The sequence below is a fragment of the Scyliorhinus canicula genome, chromosome 9, assembly GCF_902713615.1.
Source record: "Scyliorhinus canicula chromosome 9, sScyCan1.1, whole genome shotgun sequence".
Lineage (NCBI taxonomy): Eukaryota > Metazoa > Chordata > Chondrichthyes > Carcharhiniformes > Scyliorhinidae > Scyliorhinus > Scyliorhinus canicula.
Genome location: NC_052154.1, coordinates 122,055,171 through 122,081,788, shown reverse-complemented (window position 1 = coordinate 122,081,788; position 26,618 = coordinate 122,055,171). Strand labels below are relative to the sequence as shown.

Genomic DNA, 26,618 nt, shown 5'->3' with positions numbered 1-26,618 from the left:
ACAGCTAACTGAAAGAAAGGCAGACACAGAGACATGGATCACTGCAGCTAGCTATTCAGACTTTTACACAGAAACTCCACGGGGTACAGGGAATAATTCTGAGCCCATAAGAGGCATGCCAACCCTAATATCTCATAAATCAATCGACAAACTCTTAAAAACCAACAGATTTGTATTAAAATCATGCTTTGTTTCCCCAAACATAAACCAATGCAGATCAACATTTGGTTTATAAACCTCTCGTTTATTTAATTTTAATAAAAACTATATTACTGAATCTGAAAACACTTTACGAAAAAAAAAACTTATGAACATATGAACACAGAGGAATAGGCCATTCTGCCCAGCGGGTCTGCTCTGCATTTAGCAAGATCATGGCTGATCTAATGGTAACCTTAAATTTGCATACCGCCAACGCCCAATAATCTATCAGCCCCACTGCTTCCCAAGAATCTATTCACCTTTGCGTTAAACATATTCAAAGACTCTTATTTCTACCACCTTTTCAGAAGGGTTCCAAAGACTCAACCCTTAGAGAAAATATTCTGCCTCCTCTCAGATTTAATTCGACGACCCCTTGTTTTTAAACAGCGACCCTAGTTCTAGATTCTCCCACACGAGGAAACATCCTCTCCATATTTACCCTGTCACGACCCCTCAGGATCCTGTGTTTCAATCATGTAGCCTTCTGAACTCCAGTAATAAAAGCCTAACATGTCAAACCTTACCTCAAAAGAAAACTTGCCAATTCCAGGTATCAGTCCGGTAAACCAGGCATTGTCAAACTCGGGGGCGTAACCCGCGGGTGGGTCAAGGGCGGGTGTCAGGAGGGTCGCAGAGCCGTCCGTCGCGGCGCTCCCGATCGCGCAAATCCGAGCCCACTAGCCGCAGCAGCTGGCTTTCAACTATGCCGGCTGCAAGTGGTCTTCAAAATAGCTACGAACACATTAAAAAATTCGACCGCACTACGCATGCATGCCTGATCATCGGTGCTCATGCGCGAAAGTATGTGCAGTGCGGCCGCATTTTTTCTTTTATGCTCGCAGCCTTTTTGGGGGGCCAAAGGGACCCAAAATCATTTCTTCCATCTTTGTCAGCAACAAACAGGGTAAGAGAAAATGTCGGGTCGCGAAGGTCGGCCGGCGTGGGTCGCGAAGGTCGGCCGGCGTGGGTCGCGAAGGTCGGCCGGCGTGGGTCGCGAAGGTCGGCCGGCGTGGGTCGCGAAGGTCGGCCGGCGTGGGTCGCGAAGGTCGGCCGGCGTGGGTCGCGAAGGTCGGCCGGCGTGGGTCGCGAAGGTCGGCCGGCGTGGGTCGCGAAGGTCGGCCGGCGTGGGTCGCGAAGGTCGGCCGGCGTGGGTCGCGAAGGTCGGCCGGTTAGTAAAAATGGGTCCCCGGAAAAAAAGCTGGAAAAACACTGCAGTTAACCTTCTCTGAGCTACTTCCAATGGACTAATATTATTGCTAATACTAAAAATCCTCCCTATCCCTGGACATGCTAAAAGAGGATTAGCTAGAACATAGAACAGTACAGCACAGAACAGGCCCTTCAGCCCTCGATGTTGTGCCGAACAATGATCACCCTACTCAAACCCACGTATCCACCCTTTACCCGTAACCCAAACAACCCCCCTTAACCTTACTTTTTAAGGACACTAAGGGCAATTTATCATGGCCAATCCACCTAACCTGCACATCTTTGGACTGCGGGAGGAAACCCGAGCACCCGGAGGAAACCCACGCACACACGGGGAGGACGTGCAGACTCCGCACAGACAGTGACCCAGCCGGGAACCGAACCTGGGACCCTGGAGCTGTGAAGCATTTATGCTAACCACCATGCTACCCGTGCTGTGGCAGCACAGATGGAAGCCATTCAGTTCATTGTGTCTGTACCAGCTTGTTGGGAGAGCTTATCCAGTTAGTCGCACTCCCCTACTCTATCCCCATAACCCTGTCATTTATTTTTACATTCAAGACTCAACCCCAGCCTCCCCGGCTCCACCCGACCCACAGGGGCCCCGACTCCAGCGCCAACCTAACCCCCACGGGCCCCGACCTATGCACGACCCAACCCTGAAACCCCATGGTCTCTGACCCGGCTCCCACCTGACTCCAGCCATCACGGGACCTGACTCCAGCCATCACGGGACCTGACTCCTGCCATCACGGGACCTGACCCAGCCCCGGCCACTATGGGCTCTGACCTGATCCCAACCCCAAAGGACCTCAATCCGGCCCCCTGCATAGAGGGTCTTTTGCAGGCCATATCCGACCAGTAGGCTGTACTTTGGACAAGCCGGTGTTAAACGACCAGCGTTTTCCCTTTTTTTTTTCAGGACAATCCCTCCCTCCTGCTCATGAACCATCCCGACCTACAATCCTACAAGGAATGCTCCACCAGCCAGAAGATTCCAGAGTGACAATCGGGGCATGAAGATGGCCCAAAGCCTGGGCTGTGTAAAAGCAGAGGATCCGAGTGGTGGCAACTTGGAGATCAGTGAGTGTCAGACACTGAGTGGCTGACTTCAGATTGCAAATGCAGCTAAGGGGCCCATTCAATTTTATCCCTAGGCAGGAGCAGCCACCACCAGAAAAATTGATTTACTCCTTTTAAAATTTACTTGATTATTGAGAGCTCTGCCTGATATTACAATTGCTGATAAGATTATTTTTAGTTTGGAAATTGCGATATTGCAGCCCCTTTAATGGGAGAGCCCCCATGGCCTGTTACATGGGAGCGTGCAAAGCCCAACTAATGGGGAAAAAGCACAGGGTCCCAGGAGCCGAGTCCTGGGCAAAGTGGACCTTGGAGCCAGAGAGTGAAGACCTGTTTTGTGATTCTGTGCCTGTACATAATTTGCCTTCATTTGTGACCTATAAGCCCTTATTCAGTTATACAGGACATCTCTCTACTATTGCCTCGAGCCACAACAGAAATTGTAAATTTTTAATATAGGATTAATATAGGATAAATTAAAGCATGGAAAGGGGGGGGCGGGTTTTGCACTTAGGTCTGGGGTAATTACGAATCAAATAGAGGCCCATGCTATATTAGTGAAGCCATAGGGTCTTAAAAGTAAATCAACGGGGTAGGGCACTCTGGAGCGAAGCACTGCATAGAGTCAACACCACCTCCACGTGCGCAAGGCTCAGCCTGACGCAGCTCAAAGTGGTACATAGTGCCCACTTAACAAGAACCCGTATGAGTAGGTTCTTCCCAGAGGTGGAGGATAGATGTGAACGTTGCCAAGGATCTCCGTCCAATCACGCTCACAGGTTCTTGTCTTGCCCCAGACTTGCGGGGTACTGGACAACCTTCTTCAAGGCAATGTCCAAAGTGGTGGGGAGAGGGTGGAGCCATGACTGAAAAGTGGCGATCTTCGGGGTTTCAGACCAGCCAGATCTATTCCTGGGGAGGAGGGCGGATGCTCTTGCCTTTGCCTCCCTGATCACCCACCGTAGGATCCTGTTTGGCTGGCGGTCAGCAGCACCACCCAAAGCTGCAGACTGGCTGTCCGACCTCTCGGAATCTCTCCAAATGGAGAAAATCAAATTCGCCATCCGAGGGTCAGACGACGGCTTCCACAGAACGTGGGAGCCACTCACCCAATTGTTCCGGGATCTGTTTGCGGCCAACGAACAAGCAGAAGAATAGCCAGGAATCAGGGGAAAGTAGCCAAAGCACGAGAGGGAGAGATAGGCCGGGAGATGGGGGGGCAGGGGGGACAGCTAAACCTAAGAGGGAAGAAAGGCCAACCACAGGAGGAGGGAGGGGGCAGAACCAGGGGGGAGGGGGAAGAGGTAAGAGACAGGGAACAAGAGAGGAGAACCAGGGAGGTGGGGAAATGATAGCCGGAAGGAGGGCACGGGAAACGATAACAAACTTGGCATCTATAGGAATAGAGAACAAGGAGAACACAGGCAAAAGACAGGTGGAAAGACTGAAGCGGAGGTGAGCGTGAGACAACAACAGCAGCGAGATCCATCCGGGAGAAGCAAGTAACAACATCAACACCCGACCTATTTGATTATTGCCCTATGCAATTGTTTCTCCGGCACCCAAATGTATATCTACCTCCCCAGTTTCCCCCCCCCCCCCCCCCCCCCCCCCCCCCCCCCCCCCCCCAAACTAACAGTTGCCTACTTATGTGTTGTAAATAATTTTGCCAGTTGTACAGTTGCTGCTGTTGAGCATAATACCCTACCAGTTATTTAATTTTCTTTTTTCTTTTCTTTTTTATTATTACTTCTTTTTGGTATGTTTGTGTGTGCCCTTCTCTTCTATATATACTATATAGCTTATTCTGTGTACAAAACTGTAAATATACTTTGTTCAAAAACCCAATCAAAAAACATTTATTAAAAAAAAGTAAATCAACGGATGCCTGGTTAGCTATCTTTTGAAGAGACGGCCTGTCCGCGAGTGCTCGGGAGAAAATAAAAACTTTCCACAAATTGCCCAGAAAGCAAGGATCCTATGTTTTCATTAAGATGGGTTATGAGGGGAAGGTTCCTTTGCTTTGATACATCTCTGCTGTTTCATTGTGGGGCAGTCAACATGGGATCTGTCCTTAAGAGGGCAGTGTGTCCAGAGCAGCTTGAAACAGGCAGCGAGAGAATGTGCCAGCAGCCATGATAAGGAGCCAAGTGGTCTTCTGTTTCTAATTTGGAGTCGCTGCGCAAGGCTGCAAGCGAGGCCCATGCTCAGGCTGGGGAATCCAAATTTGAGATATGGAAGCAAGGCTGAAGGTTTCCCTAGATGAATGCTAGAGGGAGAATCTCCAGGAAACCCCCTCACTTCGGAAGGTGGTCCTGAAATTAAGAGTCAGAGTGAATTCATGGCGCTATAACACATCTTTGGTTGCAGGAGAATTTAGTGACCACTCACAAAGCTAATGTAAAAAAGTAATTTCTAATTGAAATTAGAAGTAGAATGGGGGGTTTTCTGTTCAGTATGTTGGTTTAAACTAGAAGTGCTTTTGGATTCCCCTTTATGTTATTTGCCAGTCTCTTTGCATGCTCTCCCTTTGCTTCTCTTATTTGCTTCTTCACCTCTCTTCTGAACCTTCTGTATTCAGCTTGGTTTTCTGTTGAAGAGACAGCCTGTCCACGAGTGCTCGGGAGAAAGTAAAAACTGTTCACAAATTGCCCAGAAAGCAAGGATCCTATGTTATCATTAAGATGGGTTATGAGGGGAAGGTTCCTTTGCTTTGATACATCTCTGCTGTTTCATTGTGGGGCAGTCAACATGGGCTCTGTCCTTAAGAGGGCAGTGTGTCCAGAGCAGCTTGAAACAGGCAGCAAGAGAATGTGCCAGCAGCCATGATAAGGAGCCAGGTGGTCTTCTGTTTCTAATTTGGAGTCGCTGCGCAAGGCTGCAAGCGAGGCATAAGCACAATTTTTCTTCATTCTCACAAATTCCATCTCCCTAGAGCAGCGCAGTGCTTAGCACTGGGACTACGTCGTTAAGGACCTGGATTCAAATCCCAGCCCTGGGTCACTGTCCATGTGAAGTTTGCACATTCTACCCGTGTCTGCGTGGGTTTCACACCCACAACCAAAAGATGCGCTGATTAGGTGGATTGGTCATGCTAAATTGCCCCTTAATTGAAAAAATAATAATAGTTGGGTACTCTAAATTTAAAAAAATAATAACTTCCGTCTCCCAGGGAGCTTTGGGTTGGTTTGTCCAATCTTTCTTTCAGAGGAAATATGCCTCGACTGTGCAGGAATCATCTTTTCTTTGAAGACAGGTCATTGAACAGCTAACATTTTCTTTCCTGCCAACTTTTGACTCCAATTTACTTGACTCAGATCTGTTTTTTTTTCATAGAATTTACAATTCAGAAGGAGGCCATTCAGCCCATCGAGTCTGCACCGGCTCTTGGAAAGAGTACCCTACCCAAGGTCAACACCTCCACCCTATCCCATAACCCAGTCACCCCACCCAACACTAAGGGCAATTTTGTACAGTAAGGGCAATTTATCTTGGCCAATCCACCTAACCTGCACATCTTTGGACTGTGGGAGGAAACCCACGCACACACGGGGAAGATGTGCAGACTCCACACAGACAGTGACCTAAGTAGGAATCGAACCTGGGACTCTGGAGCTGTGAAGCCATTGTGCTATCCACAATGCTACTGTGCTGCCCAAATTGAAGTTGGCTCTGCACCCAATTAATTTTTCTTACTCTGGACTGTTTTTTGTCCCATTCCATAGTTAGCCTGAAATGTATGAAGCAATGATCACTGCCCACTAAATGTTTCCCCACTGACACCTGATCTACTTGGTTCACCTCATTTTCAAGCACCAGGTCTAACAGTGCCTCCCTAATCGTTGGACTGGAAATATCCGGAAGAAAATTCTCCTGAACACATCAGAAAATTTTCAGGCATTCTTGCCCTACTCTGCCCTTTAAACTATTACTATCCCAGTCTATATTTGGATAAATAAAGCACACCCTCCACTATAATTTTTGAACCTCTCCATAATTTAATTGCAAATTTGTTCCTCTACATTCTTCCCAATAGTTGGTGTCCTATAGATGATACAGAGCAATGTCATTATGCCATTTTTGTTCCAGATCTCTAGCCAAATAGATTTTGCCCTTGATCCCTCTCAGACATCCTCTTTCTCCAGCACTGCAATGCTCTCATGAATCAATGCTGCTACCCCTCCCCCTTTTCTCCCTGTCCTATCTGGCTTCATGGCAGTCCTGTTGCTGTGATTGTGAGACCCAGCTGGGAGCAGGACACAAGGGCCTACAAACGGTCCATTTTTAAATGACTGTGATGAATCCAGGATTTCAGAGTCCTTGTGCAAGATCATGAGTGAAGCTTGATTTTACTTAGAAATCACGTCTCTTGCGATAAATTCATAAGCCAGAAGTGACAACCTATACTAACTAAATAGGACATTATCCGCTAATCCCTCCTTCCTATCTTGTCCCATCAACTCAGCCTGGATTGATTGAAACTGGTTGTAGCAGTAAGCAGATAAATTAATTGGAAAAAATCAACTCCTTTTTCATTTCTTTGTACAGGATACAGATTTGAGCTGGGTCAGAATTAAGTTTCTCTGCCAAGCAAAAAAAGAACCTGTTCACTCCAATTAGTCTTAATGTTAATTTTCAAGATTTTTTACATTAGTATAGTGAGCTCAGCATAAACCCACAGTACAGCAAACAGAAGGTCAAAGTTTCTGACAGATCATGCTTCTACAACCAATAACATAGCTGTAACTCGCAATGATGAACTGTAACTACCACATAAATGAGTACAATAACAAGAAAAGGAGATCACTGAAACAAACCATTCCAGACACAGCCGTGAATGTAAGTTGGGAATGTAAGTTATAGACGAAGGGATCAAGTGAGAATAAGAGGTCAATGAACTCAAGAGACAGAACATAGGAGCTGGAATAGGCCATTTAACCCCTTCAGCTTGTTCCATTTCAATGAGATCATGGTTAATCTGCGACTTAATATTGTCAGCTAAAAAGGATTCATCAATCCCAAATTTAAATTTAGCAATTGACTCACTACCAAGTGACATTTGTGTAAGAGAGTTCCAAATTTGCGGTGTAGAATTGTTTCTGAATTTCATTTCTAAAAGGTCTGGTTCCAATTTTTAAACTAAGCTCCCTAACCCTAGACTTTCCAACCAGCAGAATTAGTTTCTCTCCATCTATTTTAAACTGTTCCACTTAATATCTGGAAACGTCAATCAAATCAACTCTTAGCCGTCTAAATTCCAGGGAATAGAAACCTACCTTGTGTAATCTCTTCTTGCAATTTAAAACACATTCCGAATTGAGATGAAAGTTAGAATCTCTACTAATTTTTATGATACTTGGATGGGCAGTATTTTACAGGATTTTAAATGACAGGTGAGAGGGGTGGAACAAGATGAAATGCCCAAAAGGAAGAGCAAGTGCCAGAGGAGCAAGTGGACCTGCAAAGCCACTTTTGGGCTGCGGACCAACTGATTCAAAAGTCATTTGGACAGGCACAGGATTAACGATGAAGTGAGGAAAATGGTCATGCTGCCAAGAGCCTTAATTATCTTTCATTACTATTCTCCACAGTGATCTGGCCACACAGCAAGAACAGATGCAAACTGTGGCGTTGCCAAAGGAGTTCAGAACTCACTGAAAACCTGAAATTCAAAGTACGAATAACAGTTCATGTTAGAGGACAGCAAGAGAGTGTGGGAAAAAAATATTAAAGGAACTGGTTTTGTGAGGCATAGTGACAGGTGCATTCGTGAGGCTTTTTATGATTTGGCCCACAATTTATAACAGATTAGTACTATTCATATTGCCACTTATTTGCTCCAAAGGGTATGGATTTGGCTTTATATTAAGTAGTGATGCCAAATTAACATCACTTTTGTTCCTATTCTAACCCATTCTTTCCCATGACCTCCAAACTGCACCACTCTAATTATTTCCGCTTCACTCATTTCTTCTTTATTTATCTCAGAAATATTTTTGTTTTTCATTTTTTTAAAATAAATTTAGAGTACCCAATTATTTTATTTCCAATTAAGGGGCAATTTAGCATGAACAATCTACCTATCCTGCACATCTTTTGGGTTGTGGGGGTAAAACCCACATGGGGAGAACTTGCAAATTCCACACGGACAGTGACTCAGGGTCGGGATTCGAACCCGGGTTCTCAGTGTCGTTCTCATAGAAATAAATATAGGGATTGGCTGCCCGTAGTGTAAGGTTAATGGGGGGATTGTTGGGTTACGGGTATACAGGTTACATGGGTTTAAGTAGGGTGATCATTGCTCGGCACAACATCGAGGGCCGAAGGGCCTGTTCTGTGCTGTACTATTCTATGTATGACTACACTCCATCTAGCTCACCTTGTACTATCCTGGTAGTTACACTATAGAGAGGTTCTTTCCATTTGTGAGCAAGGCTAGAACTAGGAGCCATACAGATAAGATAGTCGCTAACAACTTCAAGGGGGAATTTAAGAGAAACTTACTTCCCTGGAAAGAGGTCATTAACACACTGCAACAGGAAGTCATTGAGGAAAATAGCATAGATGCATGCAAGGGGAAACATGAGAGAAAGAAAATTAGGATATGTTGACACAAAGAGGTGCAGCAGGAGGCTCATGAAGAGTATTAATTACCAACATGGTACAAACAACATACTTTGTAATGATACCATAATAATGGAGTTAGAGAAGGAAAATGGCAGTGGTGGAGATCTTTGGGAATTGTAGATCCAAAGTCACCATTTTCTTTGAAATTATCCCACATCATGTCTCAGAATATTCATACATGGTATGTCAAAATGTTATTTTCTGAAAGAAATCTATCTAATTTGCATTTGAATTAATCAATACTAACCGCTTCCATCGTCTCCATAGGGAGTCTGCTCCACAGATTGGCCACGTGCTCACTGAGATCTTCTATCTAACTTATCAGCCCTGGTAGTGTCCTACACTGCAGGCCTTGACCTTTCACCTGGGTTTTGCAACAAAGAAAAGTACATTCTAGCTGACGTCAAGGTCTACCAAAAATCAGATATGATGTTCAGCCCTTTATCATTGAGTTTAAGAAGAATTCTCAGTTTCACAATCCCATTTGGTTTCAGCAATCACTCATTTTGAAACAAACTCAAAGCTGATCCAAACCAGCTACAAAGCCCAGTAATCTGAATTTAGCACCAGACTGGATTTAATACTGTGCATTCAAAAGGACCATCATTGTCAGCAAAGCAGGCTCAGTAATTTATCGAAAGTATATTTTTGCAGATGGTTACACAATGGAAACTGGAGAAAGCAGAACTCTGGGTGTTACACACTAATCTTTGAGTTCTGGAAACTGGGTTTATAGTTTATAGAACCATAGAATGGTTATAGCACAGGAGAAAGCCATTTGGCCCCACTATGTCTGTGCTGGCCCTTTGCAAGAACAATTCAGCTATTCCCCTCCACTGTCCTTTGCTTGATCCCTGCAGATTTTCTCTTTGGGTGCTTATCCAATCCCCTTTTGAAAGACATTTGAATTGAATCCTTTTCCATAGCTAACTTAAACTTTACAATGCTATGATCACTGTCCCCTGATGTTCCTCTATTGATATTAGATTCACCTCATTCCTCAGAACCAGATTCAACAGTGCCCCCTTCCTCATTGGGCTGGAAAAATACGGATTAAGATAATTATCCAGTAAAAAATATTCTTTCTCTATGCCCTTTACCCTACTGCTATCCCTATCCGATTTTATAGTTGGATACTTAAAGTCCCCAGTTATCACAACTCAGTTTTTGTACCGCTCTGTAATTTCCCTACCAGGTTTCTCCGCCATATCTTTCCCTATAAAATATACCCAGTATTTGTAATATCACTCTGCTGTTCACTCTAACCAAACAGATTATCCCCTTGACCTCTCTAGGACATTCTCTCTTGCTCCAGCACCAGAGTATTCTCCTTAATCATTACAGCTACCACCCCTGCTTTATTTCCTTCCCTATCTTTCCTGAACATCTTATAGCCAGAAATATTTAGTACCCAGTTCTGTCATTTTTTATTACCACAACATCATATCCCTATCATCATGCTTGGCAGGGTAATGTCACACTAGTCTGGTAATGGGATTGAAAGGGAGGAGAGAAGAGACAAGATGGAGCTCAACTGTGTCCAACCATGGCCAGTACACTTGCTGATACGGATCACCTAAAATGTGAAGTATTCCATTTCTCAGCACAAATATACAGGCTACAAAAAAAATCATTGTAGGAGAAAAGTGTTCAGAGAAACCATAGGCATCTTTTCCAAGCTCCAAACAACATTTGATATATATATATATATAAAAAGAGCTGCGAAAAATCCTCTCCGAAAAGTAATCAGGTGAATCTTGGAGATAAAATCATCAGTGTAACATTACTTTTGTGATGCAGTTCTGAGTTGTATCAGGCAACTGGGAAATTAGAGTTTGCCTGTCAAAGTCACTTATGAGTAAAACAATTTATGCTTAAACATCTGCTCATGAGATCTTTTTAAGGAGCTAAGCATATCACATGTTATATTGATCAGGCAGGTTTGGGATTTAATCTCTCGCCCATGCTGAGTTATAAGAGACAATAGTTAATTTGAAGTCTTTTTTTCCTGAGAAAGGAATTATTTAGTGATATAAATTGTTTATATATTAGTAGAATAGGCTTACTTTTGCATAATTTTAATATTCAAATTAAGTGATTTTCAATTAATTGAAGCAAATTGTAGATAATAATTTAATTAATAATCTTTATTAGTGTCACAAGTAGTCTTACATTAACACTGCAGTGAAGTTACTGTGAAAAGCCCCCAGTCGCCACACTCCGGCACCTGTTCAAGTGCACGGAGGAAGAATTCAGAATGTCCAACTCGCCTAACAAGCACATCTTTCGGGACTTGTGGGAGGAAACTTGAGGGCCTGGAGGGGACCCACACAGACATGGGGAGAATGTGCAAACTGCGCGCAGATAGTGATCCAAGCCGGAATCGAACCCAGGTACCTGGTGCAATGAGGCAACGATGCTAACCACTGTGCTACTGTGCTAATCACCACCATGGTGCTACAGCTAGCTCATTGTTCTTGGGGCTGGAAGAGGACAAGGTGATGATGCACGAGGAAGAAAAATTAGGTTCACTCTTTTTCATGATCCAGCACGACTTATTAAAGATGTAGATTTCGGGTGAGGAAAGGAAAACATAAATGTGAGGACATCCACAGAAGAATAGGCATAGCTAACCAATATCATTGATACTGTATCCTGGTGTGCTCCTGCACTTTGGAGCAGAGCCTGCATTTGGAGCAGAGATAAGTGGTAAGATTAAAAGAAATGAATGCCACCTAGAGTTGAAGCAGATCCTTCAGGAAGGATTCAATCATTCATGCTGTAGTGCTTACAGATGTGGGTGTAGGTTATTTAATTATCAATTTCAGATCAAATTTACTTAACACAGGGTTAATAATAATAATTTGATTTTAAAATTTTCAATGGTGAAAATAACATTAGTGCAAATACCTGATTTGTTTATCAGCCATTTAAGTCAAAACACAAGTCTTCTACGGAGAGAAAGATTCCTCAGCTCGATGTTAAATCCGCAGTGATCTCAGATTTGTGCAGCCAGGTGGAGATGGGTTATTTACTTAACTCGGTCACCTGCAAATAGAATGGAGCCAAATCAGAAACCTCACCATCTAAAAACTAAAGCACATTAGGAAGTCTAAATATACACAAAACATTAAATGGAGAAAATGCTCAGGCTACAATTCTTTGTGGATACCAGATGGCAAGAGGAAGCCCCGGAAAAGGAGTCTGAGAAAGGAATAGCAGCGATTTAGAGTCCAAGGACTGTTCCCATCTCCTGGAAATGCCTGCCCAAGTGTGCGGTCGAAGAAGCGGCTCTAAGATGGGCTCATCAGCCGTGCAAGAACCCACAAAAATATGGAGGTTCTTAGGTGGACAATCATACGTGTTAACAAGTGATCACGAGAGAAGAAGAATAAGATATATCACACACACACACTCTTCCACCGTGTTATATATGCCGAGTTGGAGGATACACAATGTGCAATAATAGGATTACGATGACATCTTTATTTTTGAGTCATCAATATCTAAGGATTAAATAAGTCAAATTTTGCTTTTATTAACACAGTACTTTGGGACGGTCTGTCCACAAATCAGTTCACTGGTTTGAGGAAACAGTAAATGAATGATTTGACTCTATATTAATCTTTTCATTATCATTTTTTACAAACCTCAGATACACTGGGGGTTAGTGGACAACATGTAGCAGACATAAAATAAGGAAATGGGATTCAGCAGTGAATTTGAAAGGGATGCTAAGCTTCGGTAGCATTAAAGACTGCATACAAGTGCCATGTGAAGGAAGGCTCAATCAGGATGATATTTGTGGGAGTGGGTTTTTGCAGGGGGTGTGGGGGGTTCACGCATCCCCTCTCTGATCACTTGTGATTGGTTCTATTTTGTAAAATATATGATCCAAGTATGATTTCATTTGTATACAAATGCTGATGAATCTGGCCAGTGAGCCAAATCCTAACCTCTACCCAAGAATTCTACTAACCCAGAGTACTCAATTATAGTACAGCCAAATATCGGCAATCCCCTTTCCCATGCAGCTAACATTTCAGATACCTACTTTTAATTAGTTCTAACTTGTATATCCCAGCAACAATAAAAACATAAAATATTAGGTATAAATGAGAAAACAGTCATTTACAGTGTGCACGGAATATTAAACAGAGTGCAGAATTTAATTCTAACTATCAGTAAGATTCTCAGAGACATGGAGTTGCATGGTGGAGCAATGGTTACACTGCTGCCTCACGGCGCTGAGGACCCGGGTTCGATCCCGGCCCTGGGTCACTGTCTGTGTGGAGTTTGCACATTCTCCCCGTGTCTGCGTGGGTCTCACTCCTACAACCCAAAGATGTGCAGGGTAGGTGGATTGGCCACGCTTAATTGCCCCTTAATTGGGAAAAAAAAAGAATTGGGCGGTCCAAATTTTAAAAAAGGATTCTCATGGGCAGCACGGTGGCGCAGTGGGTTAGCACAGCTGCCTCACAGCGCCAAGGTCCCAGATTCGATCCCGGCTCTGGGTCACTGTCCGTGTGGAGTTTCCACATTCTCCCTGTGCTTGCGTGGGTTTCGCCCACACAATCCAAGATGCAGGGTAGGTGGATTGGCCACGCTAAAAATTGCCCCTTAATTGGAAAACAAAATGAATTGGACACTAACTTTTTTTTTAAAGATTCTCAAACACACAGTAATAATAATAATCTTTATTAGTGTCACAAGTAGGCTTATATTAACACTGCGGTGAAAATCTCCTAGTCAACACACTCCGGCGCCTGTTCGAGTATACCAAAAGAGAATTCAAAATGTCCAATTCACCTAACAAGCACATCTTTTGGGACTTATGGGAAAAATCCAGAGCATCTGGAGGAAACCCATGCAGACACGGGGAGAACCTACAGACGTCGCACAGACAGTGATCCAAGCGGGAATCGAACCTGGGATCCTGGCGCTATGGAGCAACGGTGCCAACCACTGTGCTACCCTAGCACTCACATGGCACTCACAGTAATGGAAATGGAGTGATTCAGGCGCCATGAATCAGAACTGCTGTTCTAGCTGCCACAGCATCACCATTGTTATAAAATTCCATATTCACTGCTGGCAATGCCAGCTGTTTTGATACTGTGGGCATTGAAATACATATATGCCAATCAAATGAATAGCACCTGGATTTATCTGGATATGAACTGATAAAATGACCACCATCTGGCAAGTTAATCAAGCTCTGTTGCCCCACCTGGAACCAAAAATCAAAAGAATGAAAACTCAAATCCCACCACGACAATTGCTGAATTTGATTTCCAAACAAAGAAAATTGGAAATAAAATGTCACCAGGAAGCTGCCAGCTTCTCATTTAAATAAACAAGTTCACAAATGTCCTTTAGAGCAGTGATCCTCAAACTGGGGCTGGCTGACCTCTGGGTTACATAGGGCAAAGGGCAGCCACCACATGGGCAATACCGCGTGGTTTGGTTGTCTCAAACAGGAGGGGAGCATGCATGGATCATCACCAACTGAAATGAAACTAGATACTAGATAGGTTTTCTTGAAAACATTATTTCAATATTCTCCCATGGAGCACTTTCATATTATTTATTATGTAGCATTACAATTTGCATAGGGGGACGGTTATTACTCCATTTGAAAAGGGTACTTCAGCCAAAGAAAATTTGAGCATCACTGCTTTAAAACTGTTCTACTGCGACGACTTCCGGTGATGGGGATGTGCTGAGCAATCGCACGTAAAGTGGCACTCCTCCGAAGGACAAGAAAATAGGCACTTTTAGTCTAAATTAACCCGCAAAAAAACAGACTAAAACATCTCCCTGTGCCACGTGCCAGTGAGGCTACAAATAGGAAGATAGAGCAGCTAAACACGTGGCTAAACAGCTGGTGTAGGAGGGAGGGTTTCCATTATCTCTGGGAGCTCTTCCGGGATAGGTGTGACCTGTATAAGGAGGACAGGTTGCATCTAAACTGGAGAGGCATAAATATCCTGGCCGCGGGGTTTGCTAGTGTCACACGGGAGGGTTTAAAATAGTATGGCAGGAGTGTGAGTACCGGGGCAATAGGTCAGAAGGTGAAAGCATTGATGGAGAACGAGGGAATAGGGCCAGTGTGGCTCTGAGGAAGAGCAGGCAGGGAGATGTTGCTGAAAACAGCAGGTCTGGGGGCCTGAAGTGAATATGTTTTGATGCAAGAAGTATTACGGGTAAGGCAGATGAACAGTGCTAGGATCAGATCTTGGAACTATGATGTTGTCGCTATTACAGAGACCTGGTTAAGGGAAGGACAGGATTGGCAGCTAAACGTTCCAGGATTTAGATGTTTCAGTCGGGATAGAGGGGGATGTAAAAGGGGTGGCGGAGTTGCGCTACTGGTCAGAGAGAATATCACAGCTGTACTATGGGAGGACACCTCAGAGGGCAGCGAGGCTATATGGGTAGAGATCAGGAATAAGAAGGGTGCAGTCACAATGTTGGGGGTTTACTACAGGCCTCCGAACAGCCAGCAGGAGATAGAGGAGCAAATAGGTAGACAGATTTTGGAAATGAGTAAAACAACAGGGCTGTTGCGATAGAAGACTTCAACTTCCCCAATATTGACTGGGACTCACATAATGCTAGGGGCCTGGACGGAGCAGAGTTTGTAAGGCGCATCCAGGAGGGCTTCTTAAAACAATATGTAGACAGTCCAACTAGGGAAGGGGCTGTACTGGACCTGGTATTGGGAAATGAGCCTGACCAGGTGGTAGAAGTTTCAGTAGGGGAGCATTTCAGGAACAGTGACCACAATTCCGTAAGTTTTAAAGTGCTGGTGGACAAGGATAAGAGTGGCCCTAGGGTGAATGTGATAAACTGGGGGAAGGCTAATTATCACAATATTAGGCGGGAACTGAAGAATCTAGATTGGGGCAGGATGTTTCAGGGTAAATGAACATCTGACATGTAGGAGGCTTTTAAATGTCAGTTGAAAGGAATTCAGGACTGGCATGTTCCTGTGCGGAAGAAGGATAAATACGACAAATTTCGGGAACCTTGGATAACGAGAGATATTGTAGGCCTCGACAAAAAGAAAAAGGAGGCATTTGTGAGGGCTAGAAGGCTGGGAACAGACGAAGCCTGTGTGGAATATAAGGAAAGTAGGAAGGAACTTAAGCAAGGAGTCAGGAGGGCTAGAAGAGGTCACGAAAAGTCATTGGCAAATAGGGTTAAAGAAAAACCCACGGCTATTTACATGTACATAAAAGAAAGAGGGTAGCCAGGGAAAGGGTTGGCCCACTGAAGGAAAGGCAAGGGAATCTATGTGTGGAGCCAGAGGAAATGGCGAGAAACTAAATGAATACTTTGCATCAGTATTCATCAAAGAGTAGGAATTGGTGGATGTCGAGTCTAGAGAAGGGTGTGCAGATAGCCTGGATCACTTTGAGATCCAAAAATACGAGGTGTTGGGCGTCTTGAAAAATATTACGGTGGATAAGTCCCCAGGGCTGGATGGGATCTTCCCCAGAATACTGAAGGCGGCTAGAGAGGAAATTGCTGAGGCCTTGACAGAAATCTTTGGATCCACACAGTCTTCAGGTGATGTCCCGGAGGATTGGAGAATAGCCAATGTTGTTCCTTTGTTTAAGAAGGGTGGCAAGGATAATCCAGGGAACTACAGGCCGGTGAGCCTAACACCAGTGGTAGGGAAATTACTGAAGAGAATTCTTCGAGTCACGATCTACTCCCATTTGGAAGCAAATGGACATATTAGTGAGAGGTAGCATGGTTTTGTGAAAGTGACGCTGTGTCTCACTAACTCGATAGAGATTTTCGAAGAGGTCACAAAGATGATTGATGCAGGTAGGGCAGTGAATGTTGTCTTTAGACTTCAGTAAGGCCTTTGACGAGGTCCCCCATGGTAGACTGGTACAAAAGGTGAAGTCACACGGGATCAGGGGTGAGCTGGCAAAGTGGATACAGAACTGGCTAGGTCATAGAAGGCAGAGAGTAGCAATGGAAGGGTGCTTTTCTAATTGGAGGGCTGTGACTAGTGGTGTTCTGCAGGGATCAGTGCTGGGCGCTTTGCTGTTCATAGTATATATAAATGATTTGGAGGAAAATGTAACTGGTCTGATTAGAAAGTTTGCAGACGACACAAAGGTAGGTGGAATTGTGGACAGCGATGAGGACTGTCAGGGGATACAGCAGGATTTAGATCATTTGGAGACTTGGGCGTAGAGATGGCAGATGGAGTTTAATCCAGACAAATGTGAGGTAATGCATTTTGGAAGGTCTATGCAGGTAGGGAATATGCAGTGAATGGTAGAACCTTAAAGAGTATTGAAAGTCAGAGAGATCTAGGTGTACAGGTCCACAGGTCACTGAAAGGAGCAACACAGATGGAGAAGGTAGTCAAGAAGGCATACGGCATGCTTACCTTCATTGGCCGGGGCATTGAGTATAAGAATTGGCAAGTCATGTTGCAGCTGTATAGAACCTTAGTTAGTGTTCAATTCTGGTCGCCACACTCCCAGAAGTATGTGGAGGCTTTAGAGAGGGTGCAGAAGAGATTTACCAGGATGTTGTCTGGTATGGAGGGCGTTAGCTATAAGGAGAGGTTGAATAAACTCGGTTTGTTCTCACTGGAACGATGGAGGTTGAGGGGCGACCTGATAGAGGTCTACAAAATTATGAGGGGCATAGTCAGAGTGGATAGTCAGAGGCTTTTTCATAGGGTAGAGGGGTCAATTACTAGGGGGCATAGGTTTAAGGTGCGAGGGGCAAGGTTTAGAGGAGATGTCCCTCTAGAGGGATCCCTGGTCGTGCACTCAGAACCTGCGCGGGCCAGCTGGCAGAGGTTTTCACAGACATCTTTAACCTATCCCTACTCCACTCCGAGGTCCCCACCTGCTTCAAGAAGACCACCATCATACCGGTACCAAAGAAGAACCAGGCAACGTGCCTCAATGACTACCGCCCGGTGGCCCTGACGTCAGTTGTAATGAAGTGCTTTGAGAGGCTGATCATGAAGCGCATCACCTCCATACTCCCGGAATGCCTTGACCCACTTCAATTCGCATACCGTCGCAACCGGTCCACATCAGATGCCATTTCCCTGGCCTTACACTCATCCCTAGAGCATCTCGAAAACAAGGACTCCTACATCAGACTGCTATTTATTGACTACAGCTCCGCCTTCAACACCATAATCCCAGCCAAGCTCATATCAAAGCTCCAAAACTTAGGACTTGGCTCTCCACTCTGCAATTGGATCCTTGACTTTCTGACCAACAGACCACAGTCAGTAAGAATGAACACCAACACCTCCTCCACAATAGTCCTCAACACCGGTGCCCCGCAAGGCTGCGTACTTAGTCCCCTACTCTACTCCCTGTACACACACGACTGCATGGCAAAACTTGGTTCCAACTCCATCTACAAGTTTGCTGACGATACGACCATAGTGGGCCGGATCTCGAACAACGACGAGTCTGAATACAGGAGGGAGATAGAGAACCTAGTGGAGTGGTGCAATGACAACAATCTCTCCCTTAATGCCAGCAAAACTAAAGAGCTGGTCATCAACTTCAGGAAGCATAGTACTCTACACACCCCTGTCAGCATCAACGGAGCTGAGGTAGAGATGGTGAGCAGCTTCAAATTCCTAGGGGTGCACATCACCAAAAATCTATCCTGGTCCACTCATGTCGACGCTATCACCAAGAAAGCACAACAGCGCCTTTACTTCCTCAGGAAACTAAGGAAATTTGGCATGTCCACATTAACCCTTACCAACTTTTACAGATGCACTATAGAGAGCATCCTCTCGGGCTGCATCACAGCCTGGTATGGCAACTGCTCGGCCCAGGACCGCAAGGAACTTCAGAGAGTCGTGAATACCGCCCAGTCCATCACACGAACCTGCCTCCCATCCATCGATTCCATCTACACCTCCCGCTGCCGGGGGAAAGCAGGCAGCATAATCAAGGATCCCTCCCACCCGGCTTACTCACTTTTCCAACTTCTTCCATCGGGCAGGAGATTCAGAAGTCTGAGAACACGGACGAACAGACTCGAAAACAGCTTCTTCCCCACTGTCACCAGACTCCTAAACGACCCTTTTATGGACTGTCCTCATTAATACTACACCCTGTCTGCTTCATCCGATGCCAATGCTTATGTAGTTACATTGTATATATTGTGTAGCCCTATTATGTATTCTCATGTACTTTCTTGAATTCTGTTTAATTCCCTTTTCTTCCCATGTACTGAATGATCTGTTGAGCTGCTTGCAGAAAAATACTTTTCACTGTACCTCGGTACACGTGACAATAAACAAATCCAATCCAATCCAATGTACGAGGCACGTTTTTTACACAGTGGGTAGCGGGTGCCTGGAACTCGCTGCCGGAGGAGATGGTGGAAGCAGGGACGATGGTGACATTTAAGGGGCATCTTGACAAAAACATGATGAGAATACAGGGAGACGGACCCAGGAAGTGTGGAAGATTTTAGTTTGGATGGGCAGCATGGTCAGCACGGGCTTACGGAGACGAAGGGCCTGTTCCTGTGCTTTTCTTTGTTCTTTGTTCTATCCCCTCACCAACACAAAGACTGGCAAAAATGCCAGGCAACAGCAACTCCAGAAGCCACAGAGAAACAAAATACAGCAGCAAAGGACAGGAGCAGCAAGTCAGCGGACCCATTAGGCGGGGGTCCCCGGCCACACACACACACCCCGCCCGGAAGCGCTGGCCATCATGTAGGTGGCCGTCAACAAAGTGGAAAAGAGATTGGAGGCAAGGGAAATACAATCAAAGAACAGAAAAAAGCCTTGACAGACCAGAGGGACCAAACCACCGTCCTGGAGGCTGAAATAAAGAGGCTGGTGGCAACCCAGAGAAACCTGAAGGGGAAGGTGGAGGACCAGGAGAACAGGTCAAGATGCCAAAACGTTAGAATAGTGGCCCTGCCGAAGCAACCGAGGTCAGGAACGCAATGGACTATGTGGCCCAGATGCTTGGCAACCTGGTGGGGAGAGACAGCTTCCCCAAACCACCGGAGGTTGACATGGCCCATAGGTCGCCCCGGACAAAACCCAAGACTGGGGAGCAGCCAAGAGGGATTAGCACCAAGCTACACTGGTACCAGGACTGGGAAAGAATCCTATACTGGGCCAGGCAAAGAAGGCCTGCAGCTGGGAGGGACACAGGATCAAGGTGTACAAGGACTTTGGGGAAGACCCTGCAAAGCATCTGGCAGAATTTAACAGGGCAAAGTCTGCCCTGTACAAGAACAAAATCAGGTTTGGGATGCTGTACCCAGGCAGGCTCTGGGTAACATACCAGGGCAGGCAACATTATTTCACCATCCCTGCAGATGGGAACGCGTTTGCCCAAAAGGACGAACTAGATAAACAACAGAGCCGGCACCACGGTGGAGCAGTGGTTAGCACTGCTGCCTACAGCGCTGAGGACCCGGGTTTGATCCCAGCTCTGGGTCACCGTCTGTGTGGAGTTTGCACATTCTCCCATGTCTGCGTGGGTTTCACCCCACAACCCAAAGATGTGCAAGCTACGTAGATTGGCCACGCTAAATTGCCCCTTAATTGGAAAAAAAATAATTGGGTACTCTAAATCCAAGTGTAAAAAAACACAACAGAGAAGGCAGCGGTGAAGCAGACATTGGAGAAACAGTGAAAGTTAAAGGACAATTTGCGAGTGACTGTACCGCCTCGTTCTGAACCAGTGAACTAGTTCACAGAAAGGAGGGTGCGAGGAGAAGACAGAGGGGAAATCAAAACCGCAGGCATAGGAGGGGATCCTTGCCTTTATAGTTGAGAAGATGAATGAGTCTGAATTTTCGGGTTAAATTCGGCCAAAAGTGCCGATATTGCTGTATTCCGTAGGAGAGCCACCTGATGTGTGACTACTCAGCAAATCGCTGTCACCGGACGTCGCCATTGCCTACCTAATGGTACAGCGAAGAATGCCGCTTGGCTGGCGATCAGCAGCACCACCCAAAGCTGCAGATTGGCTGACCAATCTATCGGAATTTCTCCACCTGTAGAACATCAAATTCACCATCCGAGGGTCAGAAGAGGGTTTCCACAAAACATGGAAGTCATTCACCAACTTGCTCAAGCTCTGTTTGCAGCCAACAGCCAAAAGATTGAAAGGAAGAGGGGCAGTGCGCATAGGGAAATAGGAAGAGGAAGGAGAGGGCAGGGACACAGCCGAGATAGACAACGGGGGGCCGAGAACAAGGTCACAAAGGTCGGGCCCAACGGCAGGGCCAAAGGGTCCAAGATCAGAATGGAGGTCAGCTAAGATTGAACTGTAGCCATCTGGGATGGCCACTTCCAGAATACAGAATGGATGATCGCAATGACTGTAGGGAAATATGGACAATGTTAAGAAAGCAAGCAGACACAGAGCCTGTATGCATATTGGAGAAGGCAACTCCCAGACGAGACTCAAACTATAGTTCAATTGATGTATTGATGGCCCATCTCCGGGAGCAAAGGAAAGACACTCAAGCAACCAATCTAGCTCCAGACATCCCGGTGCCAGTTCCCCAAGCCGAAAATGTAAACAAGGCATGGCCAGCGGCCACCTAGGAAACGCCCAGCCATCAGGGTACCCACCATTTATTGGTCAAGATCAGTACCAGTGATCAAGATGTGGCCCAATTAAGTGGGGCCAAGTTCAAGGCCCGCCCAAAAGCGCGCGTAGTCCCTCCGGGTACAAGAAACCCCGAGAGAGAATCGCTCTCTTGGACTCGGCTCTCAAAATGGAGAGACCCGTCCACCAGCTGCACCAGAAGCAAGTAAGTCCAAGGTCAACGCTCGCTATCAGACGGATGACCTAAGCTGTTCTCCTGTACCTTTTCGAACCCAACAACCTCAGACCCGATCAACGGCCATTGTTCCTCTAACTGAGTGGGCACCCGAAGTTAAGTATAGGCGTTAACGTTAGAGATAGTTTAGTTTGTAGTATTTTGTGCATGAGTAGATATTACTGTGTGTATAAATAAATAGTATTGACTTTGAACTAACTAACTGGTGTATTGGCTCTTTGATCAGTATTCGGGTTTGAACCTTGTGACGGTATCGAAAGATACCTGGCGACTCTAGAGCAAACATAATTAGGATTAAGAACGGCGACCATATTGACTGCCATATTTATAAGCAGATAAATATAGCAACAGAACCAACCCGGTAAAGGGAGGGGCACAACCTGGTAAAGGGAGGGGCACCAACCCGGTAAAGGGAGGGGCACCAACCCGGTAAAGGGAGGGGCACCAACCCGGTAAAGGGAGGGGCACCAACCCGGTAAAGGGAGGGGCACCAACCCGGTAAAGGGAGGGGCACCAACCCGGTAAAGGGAGGGGCACCAACCCGGTAAAGGGAGGGGCACCAACCCGGTAAAGGGAGGGGCACCAACCCGGTAAAGGGAGGGGCACCAACCCGGTAAAGGGAGGGACACCAACCCGGTAAAGGGAGGGACACCAACCCGGTAAAGGGAGGGACACCAACCCGGTAAAGGGAGGGGCACCAACCCGGTAAAGGGGGGGCACCCCCACCCGCACCGCCCCCCTCCCCAGGGGAAAAGTCCTAGCCGGCAAAGAAGCAGAGCCAGTTTGCATGGCCTAGGGCTCTGGCAGGGATGACACAAATAGAACGTAGAACATAGAACGATACAGCGCAGTATAGGCCCTTCGGCCCACGATGTTGCACCGACATGGGAAGTCAAAAACTAAAGGCCATCTAATCTACACTATGCCATTATCATCCATATGCTTATCCAATAAACTTTTAAATGCCCTCAATGTTGGCGAGTTCACTACTGTTGCAGGTAGGGCATTCCACGGCCTCACCACTCTTTGCGTAAAAAACCTACCTCTGACCTCTGTCCAATATCTATTACCCCTCAATTTAAGGCTATGTCCCCTTGTGCTAGCCACCTCCATCCGCAGGAGAAGGCTCTCACTGTCCACCCTACCTAACCCTCTGATCATTTTGTATGCCTCTATTAAGTCACCTCTTAACCTTCTTCTCTCTGATGAAAACAACCTCAAGTCCATCAGCCTTTCCTCATAAGATTTTCCCTCCATACCAGGCAACAACCTGGTAAATCTCCTCTGCACCCGTTCCGAAGCTTCCACGTCCTTCCTATAATGAGGCGACCAGAACTGTACGCAATACTCCAAATGCGGCGGTACCAGAATTTTGTACAGCTGCAACATGACCTCATGGCTCCGGAACTCAATCCCTCTACCAATAAAGGCCAACACACCATAGGCCTTCTTCACAACCCTATCAACCTGGATGGCAACTTTCAGGGATCCATGTACATGGACACCGAGATCCCTCTGCTCATCCACACTACCAAGAATTTTACCATTAGCCAAATATTCCATATTCCTGTTATTCTTTCCAAAGTGAATCACCTCACACTTCTCTACATTAAACTCCATTTGCCACCTCTCTCGGCCCAGCTCTGCAGCTTATTTCTGTCTCTCGGTAACCTGCAACATCCTTCCACACTGTCTACAACACCACCGACTTGAGTGTTGTCTGCAAATTTACTCACCCAACCTTCTGTGCCCTCCTCTAGGTCATTTATAAAAATGACAAACAGCAATGGCCCCAGAACAGATCCTTGTGGTACGCCACTCGTAACTGAACTCCATTCTGAACATTTGCCATCAACCACCACTCTCTGTCTTCTTTCAACTAGCCAATTTCTGATCCACATCTCTAAATCACCCTCAATCCCCAGCCTCCGTATTTTCTGCAATAGCTGACCGTGGGGAACCTTATCAAACGCTTTACTGAAATCCATATACACATCAACTGCTCTACCCTCGTCTACCTGTTCAGTCACCTTCTCAAAGAACTCGATAAGGTTTGTGAGGCATGACCTACCCTTCACAAAACCATGCTGACTATCCCCAATCATATTATTCCTATCTAGATGATTATAAATCGTATCTCTTATAATCCTCTCCAAGACTTTACCCACAACAGACGTGAGGCTCACCGGCCTATAGTTACCGGGGTTATCTCTACTCCCCTTCTTGAACAAAGGGACCACATTTGCTATCCTCCAGTCCTCTGGCACTATTCCTGTAGCCAATGATGACATAAAAATCAAAGCCAAATGCTCAGCAATCTCTTCCCTGGCTTCCCAGAGAATCCTAGGATAAATCCCATCAGGCCCCGGGGACTTATCTATTTTCACCTTGTCCAGAATTGCCAACACTTCTTCCCTACGCACCTCAATGCCATCTATTCTAATAGCCTGGGACTCAGCATTCTCCTCCACGACATTATCTTTTTCCTGAGTGAATACTGACGAAAAGTATTCATTTAGCATCTCGCTTATCTCCTCAGCCTCCACACACAACTTCCCACCACTGTCCTTGACTGGCCCTACTCTTACCCTAGTCATTCTTTTATTCCTGACATACCTATAGAAAGCTTTTGGGTTTTCCTTAATCCTACCTGCCAAAGACTTCTCATGTCCCCTCCTTGCTCGTCTTAGCTCTCTCTTTAGATCCTTCCTCGCTTCCTTGTAACTACCAAGCGCCCCAACTGAAACTTCACGCCTCATTTTCACATAGGCCTCCTTTTTCCTCTTAACAAGAGATTCTCCTTCTTTGGTAAACCACAGTTCCCTCGCTCTACCCTTTCCTCCCTGTCTGACTGGTACGTACTTACCAAGAACACGCAATAGCTGTTCCTTGAACAAGCGCCACATATCCAGTGTGCCCAACCCTTGCAGCCTACTTCTCCAACCTACACATCCTAAGTCATGTCTAATGGCATCATAATTGCCCTTCCCCCAGCTATAACTCTTGCCCTGTGGGGTATACTTATCCCTTTCCATCACTAACGTAAAGGTCACCGAATTGTGGTCACTGTCTCCAAAGTGCTCACCTACCTCCAGATCTAACACCTGGCCTGGTTCATTACCCAAAACCAAATCCAATGTGGCCTTGCCTCTTGTTGGCCTGTCAACATATTGTGTCAGGAAACCCTCCTGCACACATTGTACAAAGAATGACCCATCTAATGTACTCGAACTATATCTTTTCCAGCCAATATTTGGAAAGTTAAAGTCTCCCATAACAACTACCCTGTTACTTTCGCTCTTTTCCAGAATCATCTTCGCCATCCTTTCCTCTACATCCCTAGAACTATTAGGTGGCCTATAGAAAATTCCCAACAGGGTGACCTCTCCTTTCCTGTTTCTAACCTCAGCCCATACTACCTCGGAAGAAGAGACCCCATCTGGCATCCTTTCCGCCACATACTGTCCTTGACTAGCAGCGCCACACCTCCCCCTCTTTTGCCCCCTTCTCTGAGCTTACTAAAACACCTAAACCCCGGAACCTGCAACAACCATTCATGTCCCTGCTCTATCCATGTCTCTGAAATGGCCACAACATCGAAGTCCCAGGTACCAACCCATGCTGCCAGTTCCCCTACCTTATACAAGCTAAACTCTAAAAATGCAAAACAACTCAAGACAGCAGGGAAACACCTGAACAGTGGGGGGGGGGGGGGGGGGGAGGATTTGGCATAAATACATGATCTATTTCTGTAAACTCAATAAACCACAACAAAAATGTCCATAAAAATATTTTTTAAAGTTCCACTGCACTGTCTCAATCTGACCTACATGATTCCAGTTGGGAGCGATTAAGTGCCCTCTAAAGTGGCCTAATGAGCTATTTGGTTGTATTAAGTTGCTACAAAGTCATTGAACATGTTACTCAACAGTATTGCAGCATTACTTCACCACACACACACACATTTGGAATTCAAGGAACACCCTTGAGCAATGGGCAATAAATGCTGTCCTACTCAGCGAAGTCTACATTCCAAGAATGAATAAAACATAAACTGTAGACGGAATCCAAGATTTTACTTTGTAGAGGAGGAAACAAAAAGTGTTAGAACATCAACTCCTGTCACTTAGGTGCACCTATCAGGTTACAGATGACACCAACAGCAGTTTGGGGACAAATCACCAATATGCCCTCGAGGAAAGGAAACTGCCAAATAAACGGCATGCTCCTGGTCAATGTTTTCCCACATGGATTGAAGAAAGAGCACGATTGGCCTGGCCTAAATCAGGTGCAATTATTTTCCTTTCTCCCTCTCAAGAGGCAACACAGCGGGTCAGAAGAGCAACTGTGGTTGGGGTGCACAAACCCAGTGCTCTGCCACAACAGTGCTTTTAGAACACTACTTCTCTGTGCTAGCAGGCTGCCGATATGCTTCGAAATTAACATTTCAACACTGTCCTTGTTCTTTTCAGCTACTCCAACCTCATCATGAGACAAGCAGTAGGAGGTTCTGCAGCCTGGGTTTCTGTGAACAGCATTACAGCTGCCTGTTTGAGGGCTGCATAATACACTGGGTCTTTCATCTTCAAGTTTGAATCCAATCCGAAAAGGGGACAAAATATTGTTACGACTGGGCAAGGAGGAGCAGCAAGCTGGCT

The 26,618-nt window shown here is 45.7% G+C and overlaps 1 protein-coding gene across 1 annotated transcript in view; it reads right to left on the bottom strand.

Annotated features, from left to right (window-relative positions):
• Positions 1 to 26,618, bottom strand: part of slc25a22a (solute carrier family 25 member 22a) — a 230,612-nt gene that overhangs the window by 137,457 nt on the left and 66,537 nt on the right. The window contains 1 exon segment of the mRNA XM_038807493.1: positions 12,034 to 12,171. Within this exon segment, the coding sequence (XP_038663421.1) occupies positions 12,034 to 12,053 (20 nt within the window). The 5' untranslated portion in view covers positions 12,054 to 12,171.